This window comes from Vulpes vulpes, chromosome 1 (genome assembly GCF_048418805.1).
Source record: "Vulpes vulpes isolate BD-2025 chromosome 1, VulVul3, whole genome shotgun sequence".
NCBI classification, from domain to species: domain Eukaryota; kingdom Metazoa; phylum Chordata; class Mammalia; order Carnivora; family Canidae; genus Vulpes; species Vulpes vulpes.
The window spans coordinates 86,578,967-86,602,177 of NC_132780.1; the positions used below are offsets into that span (position 1 = coordinate 86,578,967).

The 23,211-nt window shown below is 44.7% G+C and overlaps 1 protein-coding gene and 1 long non-coding RNA gene across 4 annotated transcripts in view; both read right to left on the reverse strand.

The window, feature by feature from the left end:
• Positions 1-22,943, reverse strand: part of PHACTR2 (phosphatase and actin regulator 2) — a 261,570-nt gene extending 238,627 nt beyond the window's left edge. For 2 of the 3 annotated variants that reach the window (XM_072719419.1, XM_072719407.1), the window contains exon 1: positions 22,253-22,517. In XM_072719419.1, the coding sequence (XP_072575520.1) occupies positions 22,253-22,436 (184 nt within the window). In that variant the 5' untranslated portion in view covers positions 22,437-22,517. Of the gene's footprint in view, positions 1-22,252 lie in introns of all 3 variants that reach the window. The other variant, XM_072719391.1, reaches the window with a different exon arrangement.
• LOC140595733 (uncharacterized) lies at positions 160-4,608 on the reverse strand. The gene is made up of 3 exons (XR_011997597.1): positions 4,434-4,608; positions 3,525-3,654; positions 160-2,321 (listed from the first exon to the last, which is right to left on the reverse strand). It is a non-coding gene; the product is annotated as an uncharacterized lncRNA (long non-coding RNA).
• Positions 22,944-23,211: the final 268 nt, after the last annotated feature.

Sequence of the window (23,211 nt, forward strand, 5' to 3'; positions counted from 1 at the left end):
TCCAGAATTCACTTATATATCCTCTTTTCCTCCCTCTGCCCAGAATTTTACTAAGAAAAATTATAAAGATGATAAGAATAAAGATAATAGTGAGCTTCCTCATCTCTCTACCATATGACCTAACAAGTTAAAATGAACATGGAAACATTTAATTTGGTCTTTATAATAGATCTGACACTCATTAGTTTTTTTATTATTTAAATTCAATTAATTAACATACAGTGTATTATTAGTTCCAGGGATAGAATTTAGTGACTCATCAGTTGCATATAACACCCAGTGCTCATTATGCATGTGCTCTCCTTCATGCATGTGCTCTCCATCATCTCCAGCAACACTCAGTTTGTTTCCTAGAGTTCACATCTCTCTCTTTTTTTTTTAAAAAGATCTTATTTATTTATTTATTCATTCATGAGAGACACATAGAGAGATGCAGACACATGGGCAGAAGGAGAAGCAGGCTCCCTGTGGGGAGCCTGATGCGACTTAGGGATCACAACCTGAGCCAAAGGCAGATGCTCAAAAAAAAAAAAAAAAACAGGCAGATGCTCAACCACTGAGCTACCTAGGTGCCCAAGTTCACATCTCTTATAGTTTGTCTCCCTCTCTGATTTCATCTTGTTTTGTTTTTTTCCCTCCCTTCCCCTATGCTCTTCTGTTTTGTTGCTTAAATTCCACATATGAGTGAGATCATATGATAATTGCCTTCCTCTAGTTGATTTATTTCACTTAGCATAATATCCTCTAGTTCCACCCATGTTTTTGCAAATGGCAAGATTTTGGGTTTTTTGCACTACTAGGTATTACTCCAAAGATGGTAATGTAGTGATCCAAAGGGGAACCTGCATCCCAATGTTTATAGCAAAATGTCCATAATAGCCAAGCTGTGGAAAGAGTCCAGACGTCCACCAACAGATGAATGGATTATGACTTATTTTTTTAAAAACCTAGCACTAGGGACGCCTGGGTTGCTCAGTGGTTGAGCATCTGCCTTTGGCTCAGGGCATGATCTTGGGATCCGGGATCAAGTCCCACATCAGGCTCCTTGTGGCGAGCCTGCTTCTCCCTCTCCCTGTGTCTCTGCCTCTCTCTATGTCTCTCATGAATAAAAAAATAAAATATAAAAAAAAACTAGCACTATTACTACATATGAACTTAGAAATGTAAGATTTCTAATGCAGATAGAAGATTGTTTATATGGTAAAGGGAAGAAGCTAGGTAAAAGTAATTTTAACATTTTAGAGAAAAAGGGTAGATAAATTCTTACTCTCCATAAATAGAGGAAGACCATTATTATTATTTTATTTTTAAAGATTTAAAAATAAATAAATAAATATTTTATTTATTTATTTATTTATTTGAGACAGAGAGAGCAAGTACCAGCAGGGAGAGGGCAGAGGGAAAAGCAGATTCCCCAGTGAGCAGGTAACACAATGTGGGCTCAATCCCATGACCCCAAGATCATGACTTGAGCTAAAGTCAGAGGCTTAATTGAGCCATCCGAGTGACCCCAGATCATTTTTTTAAAAAAGCATTACTATGTTATCACTTCATACCTAAAAATAACATTAACTCCTTACTATCAAATATCCAGTATTTTGTGTACAGTTTGTTTGAATAAGAGTCCAAATAAAGTCCATACATTTTGATTGTACAGCGTCTCTCTTAATTCTTTCCACTGGTATATTCCTGATCTGGGGGAAAATGAAGACATGGGACATGAGGTATAAAGAAGCACCCTAGTCAGTGCAGTGGATGGACCCAAGGGAGATTCTGAGGAAATAATATGGAAAATGAAAGAAGCACTGGGGAAGGGGTTCTGGCAGCAACATTCTGATGGTGCTCAAGGATAGAAGATAGTTCTAGCTTATTCCATGGACCATGGACCATGGACCTAAATTTGACTGGCTCAAGAACATGGCTTGATTTACATTTCCACTCAACAGGTGTCACCTTCATGTTTTTTCTCGGAATCCCGGCAAAAGAGACTACATGTCTGTGTTTCTAAGGTCACGCCAGACTAGGCCATGTGGCAGTGTCAGTTCACTGGGGATCAAGACCCTGTGCAGTGACAGCAGTGAGCTCCCTCACCATGAGGCCACATCTGTGTCACTTCCCACACTGCCTCTGACTCTTCCATACCCTTCTCCTTCCTCCTTCCCCAAGCCCCAACCAAAGTGCTTGTTCCCACAGGTGTGAGAGTATAATTAAGCTGATGGCTGCAGTTGGAAACTTGGAATTGGAAGCCTTGGATTTGAGTTCTGCTGGCATTCACTGGCTGTAGGACTCAAGGCAATACGCTCCCTCTCACTTCCCTCATCCTAGAAAAGGAATAAATAAGAGTCAATCTGGATGCAAGTAGTTATGAGGATCAAAAATGTTAACAGTGAGCTTCTCTACAATACCACAGGGATGGTGATGCTGATGAAGATAGTAATTTACATGCATATGAATGTGAATGACCGTTAAATGGCCTTTATCTTGCAGGTAAAGTTTATTCTTTAAAAGGAAGAGTTGTTCAAACCAAATGAATCTCTTATCAGTGAACTCTGTGGAGAGTGTTCAGCCAGTTCCTCTGACCCCTGCCCCCCCTTTGTGAGGTGGGGCTGGTCAGGCCCTTTGTTTCTGGCCTCATTTTTATTTCAAAGACAAATGTGGTTTCTAGGAGGAAGGAAGACAGGCAAGTAGCACATCTTCCCGTGTCTTTGGTTATCATTTCCATTAACTCTTGGCATTCAGGAGCATTGGAGATGCCTAGAACCAAAGTCCATATTTAATGTCTTGAGATAAATAAATTTAAGGATTAAAGTCCAGAACGACCAAGGGCTAAACTGTATAGTACCTCATGTCATAAAATTCTGTGTTGAAAAATTCTAATCAGGGCAGCCCCGGTGGCGCAGTGGTTTAGCGTTGCCTGCAGCCCAGGGTGTGATCTGGAGACCCTGGATGGAGTCCCACGTCGGGCTCCCTGCATGGAGCCTGCTTCTCCCTCTGCCTGTGTCTCTGCCTCTCTCTCTCTCTCTCTCTCTCTCTCTCTGCATCTCTATGAATAAATAAATAAAATCTTTTTAAAAAAATTCTAATCAAAGCTGGAGAATCTGGTAATTAGCTACAGAGAACAGAAACCTGCCTGAGGTTCAGGGACTATGTTGCTTCATTAATTTCTTAAACATCTTGAGTTTTCACTGTCCCTTCTATTACTCGCTCCAGCAATGCACTACGAATTGATCAATTATGAAAAGTAAAAAAGCTTTGGTTTCTTCTTTATTTCTTTCCTTCCTTCCTTCTTTCCCTCCTTTCTTCCTTTTCTAAAAATTGTGAAATAATAGCTTTTAAACATTAGTTTAAATACAAAATGAAAATAAACAAATGTCAACGTGTCCTGAATTCTTCATTGCTTGTGATTGTACTGCATGACAAGAACCCATCCCGAGGTGGTAATTAGATTTTATCTACAAATGGAAGTGGGGGGATGGGAATAGGTGGTAGTGTCAAAATTTCACCAGAACAACAAGGCAACTCACGTGATTAGTTAGACAAAAATTATTCAAACGGTTGGCCAGGTTTACTATCTGATTAAGTAAATTCTGGCACTCAGCGAGGTGGCTGTCCATTTTCTTTGCCTCTCTGTGGCCAGAAATTCAGGCATGCAAACTGGAGCAAGAAGGAAAGCAGAAAATAAACTGATAAAGGACACGTAGAACGTCTCTGTTGGTGATCATCATGGTAGAGGACAGAACACACAAGAATGCCACCCCCCTGGGATCCCTGGGTGGCGCAGCGGTTTGGCGCCTGCCTTTGGCCCAGGGCGTGATCCTGGAGACCCAGGATCGAATCCCACATCGGGCTCCCGGTGCGTGGAGCCTGCTTCTCCCTCTGCCTGTGTCTCTGCCTCTCTCTCTCTCTCTCTCTGTATGACTATCATAAATAAATAAAAATAAAAAAAAAAGAATGCCCCCCCCCCCGCCCCAAGTTTTCACAGATGGTTATGTGAGTTGCTCCAGAACTAATACAAGGAGAGGGGCTGGAGGCAGAGAAACGCAGCAGCAGTGCTGGTGATAAAGCGTAAGGCTTTTGGCTCCAGCAAACACCTTCCAATCGGCACAGCAACAATAGAAACTTGCTTCAGGCAGGGTGCTGTCCCACATATTAACTGGCCCCTGAGCAAATATCCCCGAACTTCACAGATGTTCGCAGTAATCTGACCTGAATGTAAATACATGCTCTTTTGAATCACCTCCCTCCCCCATTAAATGAAGTTAGGGACGCGCACCCAGCGAGCAAAGGCACAGCCAGAAGCAAAGCAGGAAGCCTCCCACACCAGAGAGGGGAGATAAGCATCACAGAAGCGAATGGCTTTTGCTGAAGGGCATTTCAAAGCCGATATAGACATATATGGCATATTTGTAAATTCTCTGTCTATAAACACGTACCTTCACACATCAAAACTGGATTGTTCACCAGCAACAGAAGGTGGTAAGAACAAAGCGAAAGCTACTAAATAGCAGAAAATACTTCCAACGGATACAACAGACAAAGAGGATCATGACCCTTAATACACCGAGAGCTGAGAAAGCCCAGCAACAGAAAAACCGGCAGACGATGTGTGCAGGAAGACCACAGAGAGAAAACTAAAAATAACTAGTCATTAAATGAGTTTCACTGCACAAAGTGATGTATATGTTTTTTAGCTCCATAACGGTAAGATTAAACACAAGAGCCTTATGATTCTGAATAAAGGTGGTCTTTTTTCAGGCTGCAACAAAAGAAATGTGGAATGTTTACGGACAGGGAAGTGCTCACACAAAACATGATAAGGTACACTGTAGCAGCTTCTGCCGGCTTTAAGATGAATCCATTAGAATCACGTATGTTGACATGCAAGAATGTTCAAGAAATTTTTGAGTAGAAAATGTAGTTTGCAAATGCATATGCTATTATGCATAGCATAATCTCAAATTGGTGAAAGGGAAAAAAAAAATTATTCCTACATAGTTGTTTGTATTCCCAAGAGAAGTAGCCTGAAAGAACACAAGCTGAATGTGAGAGAATCTAGGCTTTTATTTTATATATATATATATATATATATATATATATATATATATATATATCTGTATCCATTTAACTTTTTTGTTTGTTTAAGTAATCTCTACACCCAGCGTGGCACTTGAACTCACAACCCCAAGATCAGGAGTCACAAGCTCTACCCACTAAGCCAGCCAGGGGCTCCTTGGTTGAACGTTTTATATTACAAATGTATTATTTTAGTGATTGAGAAAAAATGTTTTTAAGATCTTATTTATTTATTCATGAGAGACACACAGAAAGAGGAAGCAGAGACATAGGCAGAAGGAGAAGCAGGCTCCCACAGAGAGCCGGATGAGGGACTCGATCCTAGGACCCTGGGATCATGACCTCAGCAGAAGGGAGAGATGCTCAACTGGTGAGCCACCGAGGTGTCCTCAGTGATGGGGAAAATCTAAACTGAGTTTGCTGAGGCTGGAAAAGTGGAGAATTGTTGTGCTTTAGTCTTCAATGTCAAAGCAAATTGTTGGAGGTGAGATGACATTCTGATGGTTGTCGATTAGCTTAGCTGCACAGTATAGTGTTAACCTGGAGGATCCACTAATTTGTTAATTACTGTCCGTTAACTAACATGCATGGAAAAGAAGAGGCAGACATGGCCCTGTCCTACATGTGCACTCACTCTTATGCTGATAACTGTGTTAATGAAACAGTTCTCTCCCCAACTTCACTTTCCCCCTTTTCATCAAGCATGACACCCATCTGCCCAAAGATCTCCATTGACTTCCCATCTCAGAGAAAAAGTCAACATCGTTACAATGGTCTACAGAGGCCCATGGCCTCCTGTCACCTATGTGAGTGCACATCCTACCCTCTTCCCCAGGTCCCTCCACCCTTCAGGCCTTTCTTCCGACATAGGACACATCTCTGCTTCGGGCCTTGGCCTTTGCTCTTCTCTCTGCCTGGAGGGCTCTTGCATCAGCTATCTCCATGGCTCTCACCATCACTTGCCTCAGGGCTTTACTCAAATTTTCCCTCTATCCCAATATTCCCTATCTCCCTCCCCAGCTTTATTATCACCATCTAACATTCTTTATGTGTTTTGTTTATTTCTTGCCTGACAAAGATCTTCTCCCAGATTGTTCTCCTCCAAGCCCCTTTCTTGACTAGGCTCAACCTTGGCCTATAAATATTTGAACACACACTAACATACTTCCTAATAGCTCATGTCTCTAGGACGACCTTAGCCACTGCCACCCTCTCTTAAAAGTGTCTATCTGAGAAAACTCAAGGCACCTGAAAGAATTTACTATTTGTTCCTACAACACATGAAGACAGGGCCCCTGTTTCTCAGCCTCTGCGGAACAGTAGGTATCTAACGTCAATGAGCACTAGGTAACAAACCCTCACTTCCCTGACTCTCCTGGACCCTTGGTCACCCCACTCCCTTGCTTCCTCGTTCTGTCTTTAAACTGCAATCACCTCTGTAAAATTGAAGTGGAGTTCAGCTCACACTGGACTGCTCCCTACTGCTGTAGTGTATTACTGATGAAAATCTGACCTTTCCATTTTAACGACTGTCCAGCCTTGCTTATCTTTGACATCCTCCACTGTAATGGAGAATGTACCTGTGGAACACCATTGGTAAATCAACACTTGTGCATGGGTGGAAGCCCCGAAGGCACATTTCGAGTCTGGGATAAGCCCCTCTAAGTTTTTGGATGAAATATCATTGCTCACTTCTCTCCTTAAACACCTGGCAAGTGACAGGTGGCTGAACATCACAGATCACACCAGCCTTTCAAAACTGATCTTCAGTTTGTTTTTAATCCTGATGCAGCACCATCTGCTACATGCTTAGGATCATCCAGGAACATGCATGACCAAGCACACAATACTATGCAAGTGACAGATTACTGAAAGGTACTGGGTGGAAAGTATTTGCTTCCCAAGAAGACTCTTCATGATAATGGTGGCTTCCTCTACTCCCCTCTCTTCATTTCCCTCCATGGTCCTGGTCCTGAAACTTCCCTTCAACTCCAGCTCACCCTGGGCCTCTCTGGGTTTCCATTCCCAGACCCTCACTGAAAGTGTTTTGGCTGTGAGTTCTACTCACTTCCTTCAGACGCAATCCAATGATGTCTTTTCAGTGTTTATTCTTTAGATTCTCTTAGGTGATCTGAGTGCTGCTAACTTCCCTCACCACACCCTCTCTCTTACTCTTCTCATTTTTTTTTTTCAGCCTGTGGCTTCTCACCATCTCTAAGTGGCTACAAATAGTTCCAGGTATAACCTGTTACTTCCAACAAATGCTTTACAAGAAACTACTATGGTTGAGGCATTATGGAGTTTACAAAAGTCTAATATTCAAATGCTGTGTTCAAAGAGAGGAAGATGGTGTATATTCATATGAAAAGTTAAAGTTTACTGCAGTGGTTGCTTTAATAATAATTTGTTGAATGTAGTGGTTATGTGGGAACATTCTTATAATAGCCAAGGTGATAACAAAATGTCACATGACTGACACAATCAATAAGTCAAAGTTCTCCATTTAGAACTATTAGTCTCTCTCATTGATGCATTTCTCACATCCTCAGTGTGTTTTCCATGAATATTCTAACATTAACCATGGTTAACAAAACTAATATACTTTCTTATGGCATCCTCAAATCTGTCTATTTTCCAGCATTCTCAAAATTACCAGGGGGCAGCACCAACATTCTGATACTCAAGTATCCCCTAGATGGAGGTACACACCCCATCTGTCACAGCAGCAGCTCCCGAGGTGTCCCTTCACTTTTCTGTGGTCACAGCCTGGGCCGGGCATCAGTAACCTCAACTTCCCTCTTCATCAGCTTCTCCTTCTGTTCTACAAAAGGCATCACAGACACGGAGGAATGAAGAACTGGAAATTCTCCACAGACAACTTTTTAAAAGTATATATCCGTTTTAAAAGCTTCTTGTCTTTTCCTGTTTTAGGTAATGCTATCTTAAGAAACAGATTTGAAGGGCACTTGGGTGGCTCAGTTGGTTAAGCGTCTGACTCTTGGTTTCAGCTCAGGTTATATAGTCTTGGGGTTGTGAGATCGAGCCTCGTGTCAGGCTCTGCACTCAGCCAAGAATCTGTTTGAGGTTCTCTTCACCCCCCCCCCCCGCCCCACCTTCTCTCTCTCTCTAAAATAAAATAAGTCTTAAAAAAAAAAAAGAAAAAGAGAAATAGATTTGAGTTTTGGATTTCTAGTGAATAAAGTGTTTTAATCTTAAAAATATATGTTCTAGGGGCACCTGGGTGGCTCAGTTGATTAAACATTTGCTTTCAGCTCTAGTAATGATCCCAGGGTCCTGGGATCAAGACCTACAGGGGCTCCCTGCTCAGTGGGTAGTCTGCCTCTGCTTCTGCTTGTGTTCTCTCTCTCTCTCAAATGCGTAAATAAAACCTTAAAAAAAATTCTGTGAAGGTGGCCAAGGGGTACAAACTTTACAAGTTATAAGATAAATAAGTCCTAAGAATGTAATGTCTGACAGCTTGGTGACTACAGTTAATAATACTGTATTGTATATTTGAAAGTTGCTAAGAGAATAAAACTTAAAAATTCTCATCACAAGAAAACAAATTACCACACACAAAGTAAGTGTGGTAGTAGATATTTACTAAATTTATTGTGGCAATCATTTTGCAATATACATACACATATCAAATCATTTATGTTGTATCACTGAAACTAATGTTATGTCAAAAATAGTTCCCCCCCAAAAAAAAATTCTACTTCTATCTTTTTATTTTATTTTTTATTTTTTTTTTACTTCTATCTTTTTAAAGTTTGTTTGTTTGTTTATTTATTTATTTATTTATTTATTTATTTATTTATTTATAATCTCTATAACCAATGTGGGAACTCGAACTCACAACCCCAAGATCAAGAGTCACATGTTCTTCTGACTGAGCCAGCAAGGTGCCCCTCTACTTCTATCTCATATTCCTAGTATCTACCAACCCTCTAAACATGACACACTAGAGAATTTGCAGATAAAGTCCCAAGAGCCAATTCATATGGGCACTCTTGAAGCAAAATATCCTACATTGGTAGAAGTCCTAAACACTCCCTCTCTCTAAATCCTTTTTTAGCTTCCAACTACCATAAATAATATATAGTAATATTTGCCAAAAGGAAAGCAAGAGTAGACTTTCAAGCAAGATGGAAGTTTCCATGGACAGAATTTTGGAGTACATCAGTGTCATGAGAAATTCATCCTTAAAACAGTTGACCTCTCCTTAGAGGCATGCTCCTCACAGTGTGGCTCATAGACCAGCACCATCAGCAAATCTAAGAAGCCTATTAGAAAATGCAGAAGCTCAATCTCTACCCAAAACCTACTGAATTTCAATAGGATCCCTAAGTGATTCATAAACACAGTAACATTTGAGAAATACTATGTTAGATAACATAACTGTCACATAAATTGGATGTGAACTCAGATGAGAACTCTGGTCAACAGACCATTGTAGTTGATTTGAGTCACCCAATGAGGCACTGAAACATCATCCAATACCCATCTAGAAGCAAATGGTCGACTTGATGCTTTCTGGTACAGCTGATTAGAACTTGAATTTTCCATCTTTTGTGGTGTGCCTTTGTTGCCTGCTGACTATTAACAGAACAGCAGGGTGATAATGGCTGAAAACCACGGCCCAGGATTAAGGGCTTCCTTGATGGGGCATGGGGACCAGTTGAATCATACCGAGACACCTCCACCCCCAGGCCTCAGTTAATACTTTCACACAGGTGAGGGTCTGCAAAAAATGATCATCAAGGGAAGCTTTGGAGGAAAAGGGCTCTTTGAGCAACCGTTGAATTAGGTGTGTACAGAAAAAGAAAGGAGGAGTGACAAAGGAGGAAGTGAGATAGGGACATTTGCTCGCAAATTTTGATGGACAAGGTAGATTTTTTAGCACCAGAATGTTCAGGACACTCTTTCTCCTTCTGCAGCTGCTTATCAGCTCTTGGTCCTTCCAATATGTTCCTGGGCCTGAGCAAACATTCCCATTTTGCAATTGCCTGAGTCCATGGACTTCTTTCAGATCCCAGCCCTCTGGGAATTTGTCATTCCAGCAAAAACCTTGGTCTAGACAATTGCTTGTGACCTAATGCCAACTCTAAACCCAAGCTGAGAAATGTTTAATCAGATCAGACCAGAGGAATACCATCCCACATCCCAGACTGGCCCCAGAAGCGAGGGTTGCCATCTGAGAGAATGTAATCCCCAGAGAGCCAGGGTTTGAATCAAATTTACTACCACAGGATTGATTTGAAAAGAGGCACAGCCCTAATCTACCATGTAAGACCCACTATTAATGTTCCTAAAGAAAGGGAAGGTCTGGTAAAATGACCATGGAGGACTGAATGGAAATAAAAGGAGCCCAACTCTGGAAAACAGTATGGAAGTTCCTCAAAAAGTTTAAAGCAGTTGCCCTACAATCCAGCAACTGCACTACCAGGTATTGATCCAAAGAATACAAACAATGATTCTAAGGGGCACCTGCATCCCAATGGTCATAGCAGCAAAGTCCACAATAGCCAAACTGCAGAAAGAGCCAAGATGTCCATCGAGAGATGAATGGATAAAGAAGATGTGGCATATATATATATGTGTGTGTGTATTCATATATATGAATATTACTCAGCCGTTAAAAAGAATGAAATCTTGTCATTTGCAATGATGTGGATAGAGCTAGAGTATATTATGCTAAGTGAAATAAGTCAATCAGAGAAAGACAAATACCACTCACATGTGCAATTTTAAGAAACAAAACAGATGAATATAGGGGAAGGGAAGGAACAATAAAAGAAGATGAAAATTGAGAGGGAGGCAAACCATAAAAGACACTTGAACTCTGGGAAACAAACTGAGGGTTGCTGGAGGGTAGGGAGTAGGGGAATGGGGTAACTGGGAGATGGGCACTTGATGCCACAAGCATGGGGTGTTATATGTAATGGAAGAATCATTAAAGTCTATCTCTGAAGCTAATAAAAAAATTAAAAATGAAAATAAATAACAGGGGCCCAGACAGCTCATGGTAATGTGTACCCTGCAGCAGGTGCAATGGCTGTTGGAGTGACATCAGGTATCCCATCAATCAGCTGAGAGAGAAGAATGTGTGTCTTCATGACCAAGCCCTCTCCCCCACATTCTTTATTCTGCTTGCTCCCCTGGGACTCACCCCTCCAACATGCTCCCATCCTGCACCCCAGCCAATGACTTCCATCGCCCTTGCTATTCCCCAGGAAAATCCCTCATCCTTGCTACCTTCATCACAAGTCCAAGATAAGTCACTGTGCTACTGAAAGCCCACTTGATTATAGACAAATGTTTCTTTATCCCATGTAATTGTGTTTCTCCACCCCTTCTCTTCTTTCTCATCTTGACCGCATTTGACTTCTCAGGACACATTAGCCTCCCAAGAGCTCAGGAATTCCTCCACTGACTGGTTCTCTGGTCCACAGAGGTTGTGTAACTTTACATATGTTTGCCCATCACCCCTCATCTCCCATCTAAGGGCTATCTTCTCCACACCTATGAGGTGCTAGCAGCCTCACTTGTCCCACATAATGAATACAGCTAGTTACAGACATGGCTACCTGGCTCAGGCTGGGCATCTAGAATTGGAATCCAAGGCTCTGAGGGATCTCTCAGCTCTCTGGAACTGAAAATGTGTAAACTTGGGAACTCCATGGTAAACTGCTCATAACAGCAGAGATATCTGGTATGGTAGGATGAATGGAAACATAGATGTATGGAAGGAGATAGATAGATGGATAAATAGATCCATAGAAAGAAAAAGTACAAGAGGAATGGAGAGAGTACCCTTCTTGGCCACAGATAACTTATTAGTTCCTGGTTCTAGAACTCACAAGACTCAACTCTACTTCCTGGTTTGGGGCTGCTCTCATATCCTTATTAAAAATAATACTAATAAGGGTTGCTAGCTGGCTCAGTTGGTGGAGCTTGTGGCTCTTAGTCTCAGGGTCTCAGGGTTGCAAGGCCCACACTGAGCATAGAGCTAAGTAATTAATTATTTATAGCAACCTCTCTAGTTCCACTCAGACATGGCAGTCTCCATTACTGGCTACAAAAATGCGTTCATTTGATCAAATCCTTGCTATCAATTAGTGATTCTCATACCCATCTCACTGAGTACCCCCGCAAATGTCGCAGTTGCCTTCCTTCCTTTCTTAATCTCAGAGTCACCAGGCTAACAATCCAAACTAGCCTGCTTAGCTAGCATACACTTCTTTGCATGATTACGTATTTGGGGGGTATGAAGTTTACTATAAAGTAATATGAATGACTTAGATATCAAAATGATTGTTATTCCCACCAAAGTAATCATGCTGGGAGACAGTAAATGTACTCCCACAACGTGGTCACTATCCCACAGCCATTTCTAGAATGCCTTTTCAAATCTGCCCCAAAGACATAAATCTATGTCTCTGAAAGACAGACATGACTTTTAGAAAGAGCTACAATTGTGCTGGCATCAAGGCAAGTGGCTAAAATGAGGGATCAAACATTTCAGTCACCAAATTTTTGTCAAACACTGTTTTATGCAGTAACATCATAATTGGAATAAGCAGGGGCACCTGGGTGGCTCAGTTAGTTAAGCGTCTTCTTTCAGTTCAGGTCGTGACCTCGGAGTCCTGGGATCAAACCCTATATTAGGCTCCCCTGGCTCCCTGTTCAACAGGGGAGAGGGGGGAGCAGAGTCTGCTTCCTCCCCCTCTGCTCCTCCCCCATCCCACTCTCCATCTCTCTCAAACAAATAAATAAAATCTTTTAAAAAATAAAAATTGGAATAAGCATATACTCTTCCAGCATGATGCTTTAAAACATAACATTTGTTTGAAAACATAAGAGCTATTACATTTTTAAAAAAGATTTTATTTGTTTCTTAATGAGAGACACAGAGAGAGGCAGAGACACAAGCAGAGGTAGAAGCAGGCTCCTTGAGAGGAGTCTGATGTGGGACTCGATCCCCGGACCCTGGGATCACAACCTGAGCCGAAGGCAGATACTTAACCACTGAGCTACCCAGGCGTTCCAATCATATATTTTTTTTTAGATTTTATTTATTTATTCATGAGAGACACACAGAGAGAGAGAGAGGCAGAGACATAGGCAGAGGGAGAAATAGGGTCTCTGCAGGGAGCTTGATGTGAAACTCGATCCCAGGACCCTGGGATCATGCCCTGAGCCAAAGGCAGACGCTTAAATACTGAACCACCCAGGCTCCCAACTATTAGATTTTTTAAACTATCAATCGCATTGTTTATCATCATCACACGTTTCTATCAACCTCATGCATGCATCTGGAACAGAGACCAGAGATTTATAATGCCCCGTAGATTGGTGAAGAGGGGTTTATTTTTTTTTTTTATTTTTTATTTTTTGAAGAGGGGTTTAATATACGTTTGTTACCAATGTTTAGGCCACTTAATTATTATATGATAGAAATTATACCTCACAAGAAGATATGGCAACATTCAGGTAGGTTAAAATATACATGAAGATGAAACAAGATTACAGACCAACACTAATGATGCGACTCAAGGCCATAAATTGCCACAAACATAAAATATGTGAGTTGCTGATCCAAAATTGAAGCATCACACCTGTGATCTTCCTGCCCTGGTCATAGTCCTGAACTCTGGATACACATAATTTACTTTTCTTCAGGTCACTGGTTTCTTCCTGTTATGAAGGATAAGCAGTAGCTGCTTTTTCTCAAACCTTCACAGAAATATCAAGAAACTGCAAAGTAAAAAAAAAAAAAAAAAAAAAAAGAAAGAAAGAAAGAAAAGAAAAGAAAAGAAAAGAAAAGAAACTGCAAAGTAAGACATATAAATGTCAAGTTTTAGCTAATAGGTCACAAAGTAAGCTAGTTCTGAGATCTAAGGCAGGCTGGTGCAACCTACTTCTCTGTGCAAATTTCAGCTAGCGTGATCAAAGATAATGAGTCACTCAGTACGGTAGGTTTAAAACACTAAAGCTGCTTCAGTGTGTGTGTGTGTTTGTTTTCTCTGAGCTTCACTGTAACTGAAACGACACTTGTACTTTGAGACAAGATATGGTTCTTGGGTATGAACTATACACATGATTTAAGTATTGAATAGTTTTAGTTTAAAACAATGCACTTAATGATAATTGACATATACTTGCCTGAAAATACTGGATCCCAGAATCTCATCCCCGTTAATTCAAATTTGCTATTTATATGAGAAATTTGAAGTGTTGGATAGATTTTGAAATAGATAATTGGCTGTGTCCTTAAGATGAACTTTTGAGAGAAACATGTTTACTATGATATCTTATACTAATATTTGTAGAGTAAAACAAGACACAATTTCCTCCCTTGGTGGGGGTATGTGTGAGATGTCTCAAAAGGTGATGGGCATGTACTAAGGTAGCATATGGTAGAAAAGTGTGAGGTTTGAGGCCAGAGAGATTTGAGTATTGGTTCTACTACTTCCCCGCTACCCGTGGGACTTGGGTGGGTTACTCGACCTAGGCCAGGTTCCTTATCTAAAAAGTGGAGCTATGTCACAGAGTTGCTATAAAGATGAAAAATGATAGTGTGTGTAAATAATGCAAGGCTGGATCAGCAGAAGGGTCCACTTCCTTCTCTGCCCACTTGACTGCATGCATACATGTCCCCACACTGCCCTCCAACGAAGCAGAATCCCTCTTTCTTGGATTCCGTCATCATCACCAGCCTGATCTGGGCTGGCATTCACAACTTCTCTTTCACAAATGGCTTTTATAGACGTTACAAGGTGAAGAATCTACAATACTCCCAGATCTAAATTATCTCATGAGCGGCTCTTCAAAAACACTCTGGTTAGTTCATTCTTTTCATTTTAAAACATTTGGAAGTCATAGCATTTACCCAATGTTCGATGTTACTTCTTTACTTTGCCTGATTTTCAATGTAGAGATAACTGATGCCAAAATAACTGACTTTTAGGTAATTCATGCATTAATTCTGTAAACATCTAGTAATACCCAGTATATACCTGACCCTGTATTAGGCAGTGAGAATGCAAAAATAAATAAAATGTACCTTTTCTTTTCAATGACTTTACAGTATGAGGAAGGAGACAAATCAATGCATAATTTCAATATACCATAGTCCGTCCCGTAAGAGAAGTATGCAAACAGTGCCAGCATCTTCACGCCACTTTCAAGTTCAAGTGTTTACATGTTTTGACCTTACAAAAATCCCATGAGCTAGGTGTTACTGTTACTAATCATCTCTAGGGCAGACACAGAGAAGCCAAGCAGAGGGAAGGCAAGTAAGTTAACCAAGGTCACACAGAAAATAACCATGATTCTATGTCTCAAATCTCTGTTATCTGGTCTCCTTCCACCATTGTCCCCTCAATGTCCACGTCAGAATACACTCAGAACGCACCTCTATCAAGCTTGCAAATGTCTTACAAATGTCATCCAAATTGTATCTCCCAGGAAACATTTGGACACAGAGATGTTCTCATTCTCTGGCCTTGGCCTAGCTCCCCGGTCTCCCTTCTCTCCCCTCTCCCACAGGAACCCTACTGAGAGCCAAAGGAACTGCTGAGTGTTCTCTGACAACACTGGGTTGTTTCAGGCTTTGGTGCTTTTGCTGTACTGTTTCCTCTCCCCTGAACACTCCTCTGCCACCTCACCCAACCCCATCTTGGGTCCTCCTTTTACATGGAGATAGCACAGGTTTCACCTCCTCCAGGAAGTCTTTCCTGATTAACCTGCCCAAGCCATTTCATAGAACTAAGCCTCCAGGGATTCACCCCCCTCCCCACATTTGGGAGAGGGCATGAGTCATAGCTCATCCTTTATTGGACTATAGTTGTTGGTTTATTTGCCCGTCCTTCCCCCACTGGATGGTGAATTCCTTAGGAATATCTTTGCAGCCTGTGTTTGGACCATCATCTGCTTGCTAATTGAATGAATAAATGAAAAATCAAGATATGATCCCTCTCCTGGTGTAGTCCCTGCAGTAGCTAGAGCTCAAAATAAATCCACAGCTTTGCCATCAGTCTCAATGCTACCAGCGAACTACGGATGCAAACTAGAGCTTGTCCAGCTTAGGTATAATTAGCTTTTCATGCATCCTCTGGAAACAAGAACACATCATCATCATGTCATTTTTTTTTTTTAGCATAATCATGGCAAATAACAACGGCTCAAATGACCAGACATGCTGCTGCTCCAGGTCTACCACACTCTGTCTGGATGGTCTCTGTTCTCAGTGTTAGCCCCACAACACCTTATCTGCTTACCTCTGCACATCCAGTGCCTGGAACAGTGTCTGGTGCATTGTAGCCCTCAATAAATACTAGATGAGTGAATGAATGAATGAATGAATGAATGAGTAAATGAATGGAACTGCCCAGGCTCAATTCTTTCTACGTGGCCATATTGGCACTGTGTGACCCCCACCTCCAGACCACAGCTGGTTTGAGTTTGGGTGGGTATCAGATCAGAGATAGACAATACATAGGCTTCCATGTGACCTCTGACCTATGGCCTATTATGAAAAGGTGGCTGCAAACAATAGATCTCTTCCAGGAAATGTGAGCTAAGAAATATGAAGAAATGTTTCCAGGTAAACATAGGGGCAAGAGCTAAAAGGAAGCAAAGGTTAAGGTTGCTATAAGGCAGGTAGAAGCCATGATGCAGTGTTTTGTTTTGCTTTGCTTTTTAAAGATTTCATTTTTAAGTAATCGCTACACCCAATGTGGGGCTGAAATTCAGGACCCCGAGATCAGGAGTTGCTCTACCACCTGAGCCAGCCAGCCTGGTGTTTGTAAGTAGATGGACGGAGAAGCACCTGTGAAGGCGAGGAATCTGTTTACATTTGAGAGGGAGAAAGCTGGTCAGCAGAGAGGCAAAGAGAAGCTCCAAGCCGGGTGAGACCATGCTAGAGAGAGCAAGGGGAAATGCTTTCAAGTGTTGCCTCTGTTCCTGATGAGTTTCTGGTCTCAGCCCCAGGGCTTAATGGGAAAGTCCTTACCTAACAGGTGAGGATGATTTTCCAAGTGTCTCAGCCTCTGCTAGAGGGTAACAGGTGAAACTGAATTTTAAAATGGGCCAACCTCGGGTATGGGACCAGCATCAGCTTATGTGGTGCTTCTGTGAGAATGAGATGAAGGGTACCCCCTCTGGGATGAAGCCAGACCAAGGATGGCTCCTGGGTGGATGGGAAGCCCATGGCCTTTGTGCAAAGGGTGGGGAGCATACGTATACATCAGGGGGCACAGCTTGACCAGGCCAGGGCACAGGCTGGATCTGAGCACCCTTTGGTCTGCTCTGCCCAGCACCCATCTGCTCTGGCCAGACCGTCTCTCCTTTCCCATGAGGGCAGCTTTGCTCTTCTGTGAGTAGGCAGACAGAGAGTAAACTTAGAGCCAGATGGCCTTTGTTCGGTAAAAAGAATCACTCTGAGTTACACAAATGGAAAGTGAGCAGGCATCCATTGTTCCTGGCCTAGGGCAGCTCCAGCCAGCTGTGAAGGGGGCCCAGGAGGCCCTGGGGACTCAGACACCCTGAGAGAGCATTAGGCTTTGGAGAACAACAGCTGAACATGCAAGCGCTGGCCCAAAGAGTTATATCCTTGGAGGTCAGTGAAAGGTGCTGGGAGAGCACAGGCAAGGTGTAGACAGTATGGACTTCCCCCAGTGGGACAGATGAGCATCAACTGCAGAACCAGCCTTGGACAGCAGCACCTCAGGCCTGTGGCCAGGCGGCTGTGGGCATGGACTCAAACAACAGCCAGGTTTGCTACATTTCTCACTCCCTCTTCATCGAACACACCAGGGACTGAAGACTCCAGACAGGGACACTGGATTTGCTGTTACCTATACACTGTGTGGACCCGGGCAAGGAGGTGCTGGAGAGATGAATCAGAGCACTGAAAGAGCTGAGACTGTTTCTGTACATTGTTTTATTAAGTGGCCCATTCACTCATACCTCCCTTTTTTGAAGTGCCTCATAGGATTCTCTGCTCTGTGCAGTCCAACACCTATCTTGTTGAAGATAGCAACACCTCTTGGCCCAATGGGTCCAGCACAGCAGCTGGCACATAAGACTTGCTGGAAGCTTACAGAAGGAATATACTCTGGGTTGTATCCCAAGGTCCTTTATTCACTAAACATTGGGCTTATCCGAAGAGCACATCAGGGGGTGCCTCGGTGGCCCAGTCAGTTAAGCCTCTGCCTTTGGCTCAGGTCATGATCCCAGGGTCCTGGGCTTGAGTCCCCTGTCGTTGGGCTCCCTGCTCGGTGGGGAGTCTGCTTCTCCCTCGGCCCCTCACCCCCCTCATGCTGACTCTCTCTCTCTCTCTCTCTCTCTCTCTCTCTCTCACTTGCTTTCTCTCAAATGGGTAAATAAAATCTTAAAAAAAAAAAAAAAAAGCACATCAGAACCCACTGATAATGTTGAAGTCACTAACGCAGAAAAAGATGGGTCTGAAGATTAAGAGAACACCAGTCCATGAACCATGAAAAGTATATTTCAGGATTTTATTTTTTCAGTGGGTAAAATATCACTATTTACAAAAGAAATGCCAGATTTTAAATATACAGAACTTTTGTTGAATTTCAGAACCATGAGTTCAAAAACCACAAGGCAAAAATCAATCTGGATTTTTCGAAAGCAAAAGCCTCCATTTTTAGAAGCTCATTTAATAAAAGGGCTTAGGTATCAATTCCGATGTTATATAAATTATGTTGTTTAAATGTACTTATTTGAATATATTGGGGTTCTTCACAGTTTATACAGATTTTAAAATATAAAACTACAGTTTTTGTTGACAAAGCAATGCGTTTTTACCATGTGAAGAAAAATAACTGCTCAGATCACAAGTTAAATAAAAGCCACTGAATTCTATGATGCTTTTCTTGACAAAAAATCTAGTTATAAAGCACAGATAGGAAAAGTGGAATCTCCTGTGATCTCCCAGTAGCATCAACACGGCACTCACACAGAGGTCTTCAAAAAATATGCTTCATGCTGGACTGACTTCTACTACCACAGGTGGCAAACGTTTAGAGGCTGAGTTTCAAGTTTTAAGTTATTCTTTCATGAAAAGAAGAATGGAGAGGACATAGGGATGGGGTGACTGATGGGAACAGCCTGGGAGTGGATGGTTTTTTTGGACAGAGGCTCTTCTTTGACAACAGATGACATCTTCCAGCCATCTCTCCTTCCTCTCCTCTGCTCCCTCCCAGCCCCACAACATGGCAAAACATGAAGTCACCCTCCCAAGGTGAGGCAACTGATTGTTAGAAATTATTAACCCTTAGGTGGGGCACCTGGCTGGTTCAGTCAGAAGAGCATGCAACTCTCTATCTTGGAGTTGTAAGTTGGAGCCCCACGCTGGGTGCAGAGATTACTGAAACAAAAATAAAACTTAAAAAAAAAAATTAACCGTTAGAGAGGACTTACTGACAATGCTTTAGAATCAAGAATGAGATGGAGAGGTCACGTTTGGGAGGTGGCAGTAGCGGTGTGAGAAGGTACTAAAGCAAACCCTTCAACCTTACACTTGACCAGGACAGCCTTGACCACAGCATCACAGTATACATGGCAGCCAGCCATGCTGACACGAGGTTCTCAAACTCAGCTACACATCAGAATCACCCAATACCCAGGCTGCCCTTGATGCCAATTAAATCAGAATCCCCGCGGGAGGGACCCAGCCATAAATTGTTTCGTTGTTGTTGTTTTAACTCCCCCAAGTGACTCCTGTGTGTAACCAGCTTGGAAACCAAGTGTGAGAAAAGAGTGCTTCTTAAATGCTCTGTGCCTGAAATCTGTGAAACGCAGATTGGGATTAAGTGGGCCGGGTCCGAGTTTCTGAAGTGAGGCCCAGTGTCGCCGGTCCAGGCCAGTTCTGGCAAGACCACATAGGACCTAGAGCTGGATATCGCCCATGTGGAGGCAGAGCGCCTGGGGAGGGCCTGGAAATTGGGCTGCCCTACACCAGGCCACGCAATATTTTCACAAGGTGGCATAATGTTCCCAGTGAGCCTCAAAGACAATTCCGTCATCCCAGGCCTGTCGTCTTGCTGATTCTCTGACATGGATGCAGAAGCTCTGGGATTCTGGGGAAATACTCCATGTGTGTCAGTGAGGGGCCAGCTCATTCCTTTTCTCTCCGACTCTAAGAAATGCAGGGAGCTTCTGGTCACAGCCTGCTCTTAAATGCAAGGCTCAGTTCTGAAACTGGAATACAGTCACATAGCAAGAGTCCACAGTTTTACACATAGATGAACAACTCAGCTGAAAGCTGTCACTTCCTAGCATCCTTTAAGAGCACACAGAAGATACAAAGTTCTTGGAAGTAAAATAACTTTACAGATTGAGGTCCATAGTTCACATTACGTGTACTTTGCACACTCCCCATTCAAAAGTGCTTTATGGCCCTTTTTTTGCACACAGGCGTTAATTTCTATTTGTGGAGATGAAAAAATGATGATACAAGCTATGCTTATTTTATCTAGTCACCAAATTGACTAATTTTCAGTGGATCCTTTAGAGTCATCTAAACAGTTGATCTGGGCAGCCCGGGGGGCTCAGTGGTTTAGCGCTGCCTTCAGCCCAGGGCCTGATTCTGGAGACCCAACATCGAGTCCTGTGCCGGCTCCTTGTGTGGAGCCTGCTTCTCCCTCAGCCTGTGTCTCTGTCTCTCTCTCTCTCTCTCTCTCTCTCTGTGTGTGTCTCTTATGAATAAATAAACAAAATCTATAAAAAATAAACAGTTGATCTTTGCAAAAAATCAGTCAAGACTATCCATGGGTCAAGTTCAGTCTGACATAACAAGCGGGAGGTGAACTACATTCAACTCAGTGCTTTTCACAATATGAACTTGACAGAAGACTCATTTCTCAAATACCATGGCCTACATCCTACTACCTGTGTTTAACAATTCTGACTGGTTCTATCCAACATGATCTGCAAAGTCGGATGGACAATGCCTCTGATGTTGTCTAAGTATATACACATTGTGTGGCAAAACAGTATTACAAGCACAAGAAAATGGAAGGTTCTGATGGAAAACAGAGCTAGCTAGCTCGAATGCTAGTTAGAGACAAGGAAATGTGCCTTTTTTCGAACAAGAAACTTGGCTTCAGGTGGATGTGAGGTTGAGTCAGAGCTGGGAGGAGAGGCTGACCTCAGCGTGCAGAGCCTGGACGGGTCCGCGTGGCAGGCGGTGGGCAGTGCGCACCGCTGCGAGGGGCCTCTAGCCACTGGGTAGTTGTTTTTTTTTGTTGTTGTTGTTTTTATTGGAGTTCAATTTGCCAACATAGAGCATAACACCCAGTTTTGATGTTAGCTTTCATTTCCAGCTTCCCAGCTTCCATGCCTCCCTCCTAGACTGCAAATTGGAAAACGGTCCCTGGGGCGCTTAACAAATCCGTGGACTTTTAAAAACAGTTCTGCAGTTCTCAGGCCAATGCTTTGTCCAAGAGCATTTAAGAATGATTAATCATTTAAACCCCACAGCCTCCCTGCGTGGTAGTTGCACACTCTTCGCCCCCACTTAAGCGCCCAGATACGAGAGACGAGGGCAAGTGGCTTGGCCCCCCTGGCACAGGCGCGACGCTGGCGCTCCAGCCCTCGGCCGAGTTCCTGGTTTGCCGCCCGGGTGCACCCGGCAGCCCCAGCCCCCGGGGGCGCAGGCAAGGGCCAGGCCGAGCGGGTCGGTGCAAACTCACGCGGTGGCTCCGGCCCCTGCCGACTGCCTGTGGGCGCCGGAGGAGCGAGCCGCGCGCCCAGCTCTCGGCACCACCTGCAGGGCTCCTCACAGCGCGGAAAAACGCAGACCCGAGGTCCTCTGACCCGCACCCCCACCGCCCGCCAAAGAGCTCTGGATCTCGGAAGCGCGGGCAGGCAGGAGGGTTCCCAAGAGCTGCGCTGACCGCAGCCCCCGCCGAGGGTCCCCCTGACCCGCGAGCCCAGGAGCCCGAGCGGCCGCCCCCACCCCGCGTCCCCGCCCCGCGCCCGCGCCCGCTCAGCCCGGGCTGCCCCCGCTCTCCAGGCGCCTGCGGCGGCTGCAGCATCTCCGGGCACCGGCCCGGGCGGCGGGCCGCGGAGCTCGGCTGCGCCCCTGCCCTCCCGCAGCCCCTCCCGCCGCCACCTGCCCCGCCGCCCCCGCCGCGGGCCGCCTTACCTGAGCCGGAGATGTGCACCCGGAGCGGGCGGCCCCGGCTGCAGCTCGCCGAGAGGTCGCTCTGGGAGCGGCCGCGGGGGCTCGGCTCCCCGGGCAGCCTGCGCAGGGCGGGCGGCGCGGCGGGCTCCCGGGGCTCGGGGGCGTCGGCCGCTGCCGGCGGGGCCGGGCCGCCCGCCTCGGCCATCGGCTCGCGGCGGCGGCCGGCCCGGAGCTGGGACCCCGAGACCGCGCCAGGGGCGGGGAGGCTGGACGCCGCGGCCGAGAAGCGGCGGGAGGGCGGGAGGGCGGGAGGAGGAAGACGACAGAAAAGTTTGCACAGGAAGGGGCCGCCTACAGCCGGCTCCAGCTCCGCGGGCGAAGGAGCGGGGCCGCCCTCGGTGCCCGCGACCCGACCCGGGGAGGATGCTCCTCCCCCAAGCCAGGCCCTGCCGCTGGCCCGCGGGCGCCGGGGTCGCCGGGCGGGAGGACCTCGCGGGCGGGGCGCGTCTGGGCTTCCTGGGCTAAGGCCGGGTGCTCGGGGCGGGGGTTGCCAGGTGCGCGCAGGTGCAGTCACCTGGTCACCTTGCGATGGAACGGGGAGGGCCGGGCCCGGCTGACCAGCGCGGCCCTGCACTTGCGGGCGGGTCCCCGGCGCATCCTGGAGGCCCTCGAGTCCACTCCAACGCCCTCTCTCCTCACTTCCAGCCCTCAGAGCCCTTCTCTACCTACCCGACCGCTGGCTGCCCTCCTGGGTTTCTGCTGCTCGGTAAACTCAAAGGTCACGGTTAAAAGGCCAGCTTTCTGAGAACTGAATGGACAACACATTTGATTACTGAGTCTCTGCTCTCTAACGGAGAGACAGGCCTCCCGGCCGCTGCGGATTGGAGAATCTTAGCTGACACCGGGCCTTGCAGGATTTTGCAGACCGGGCCCCCGTGGAGACTTGGCTGGTTCTGCTGGGCATTTCGCAGGCTCAGCTT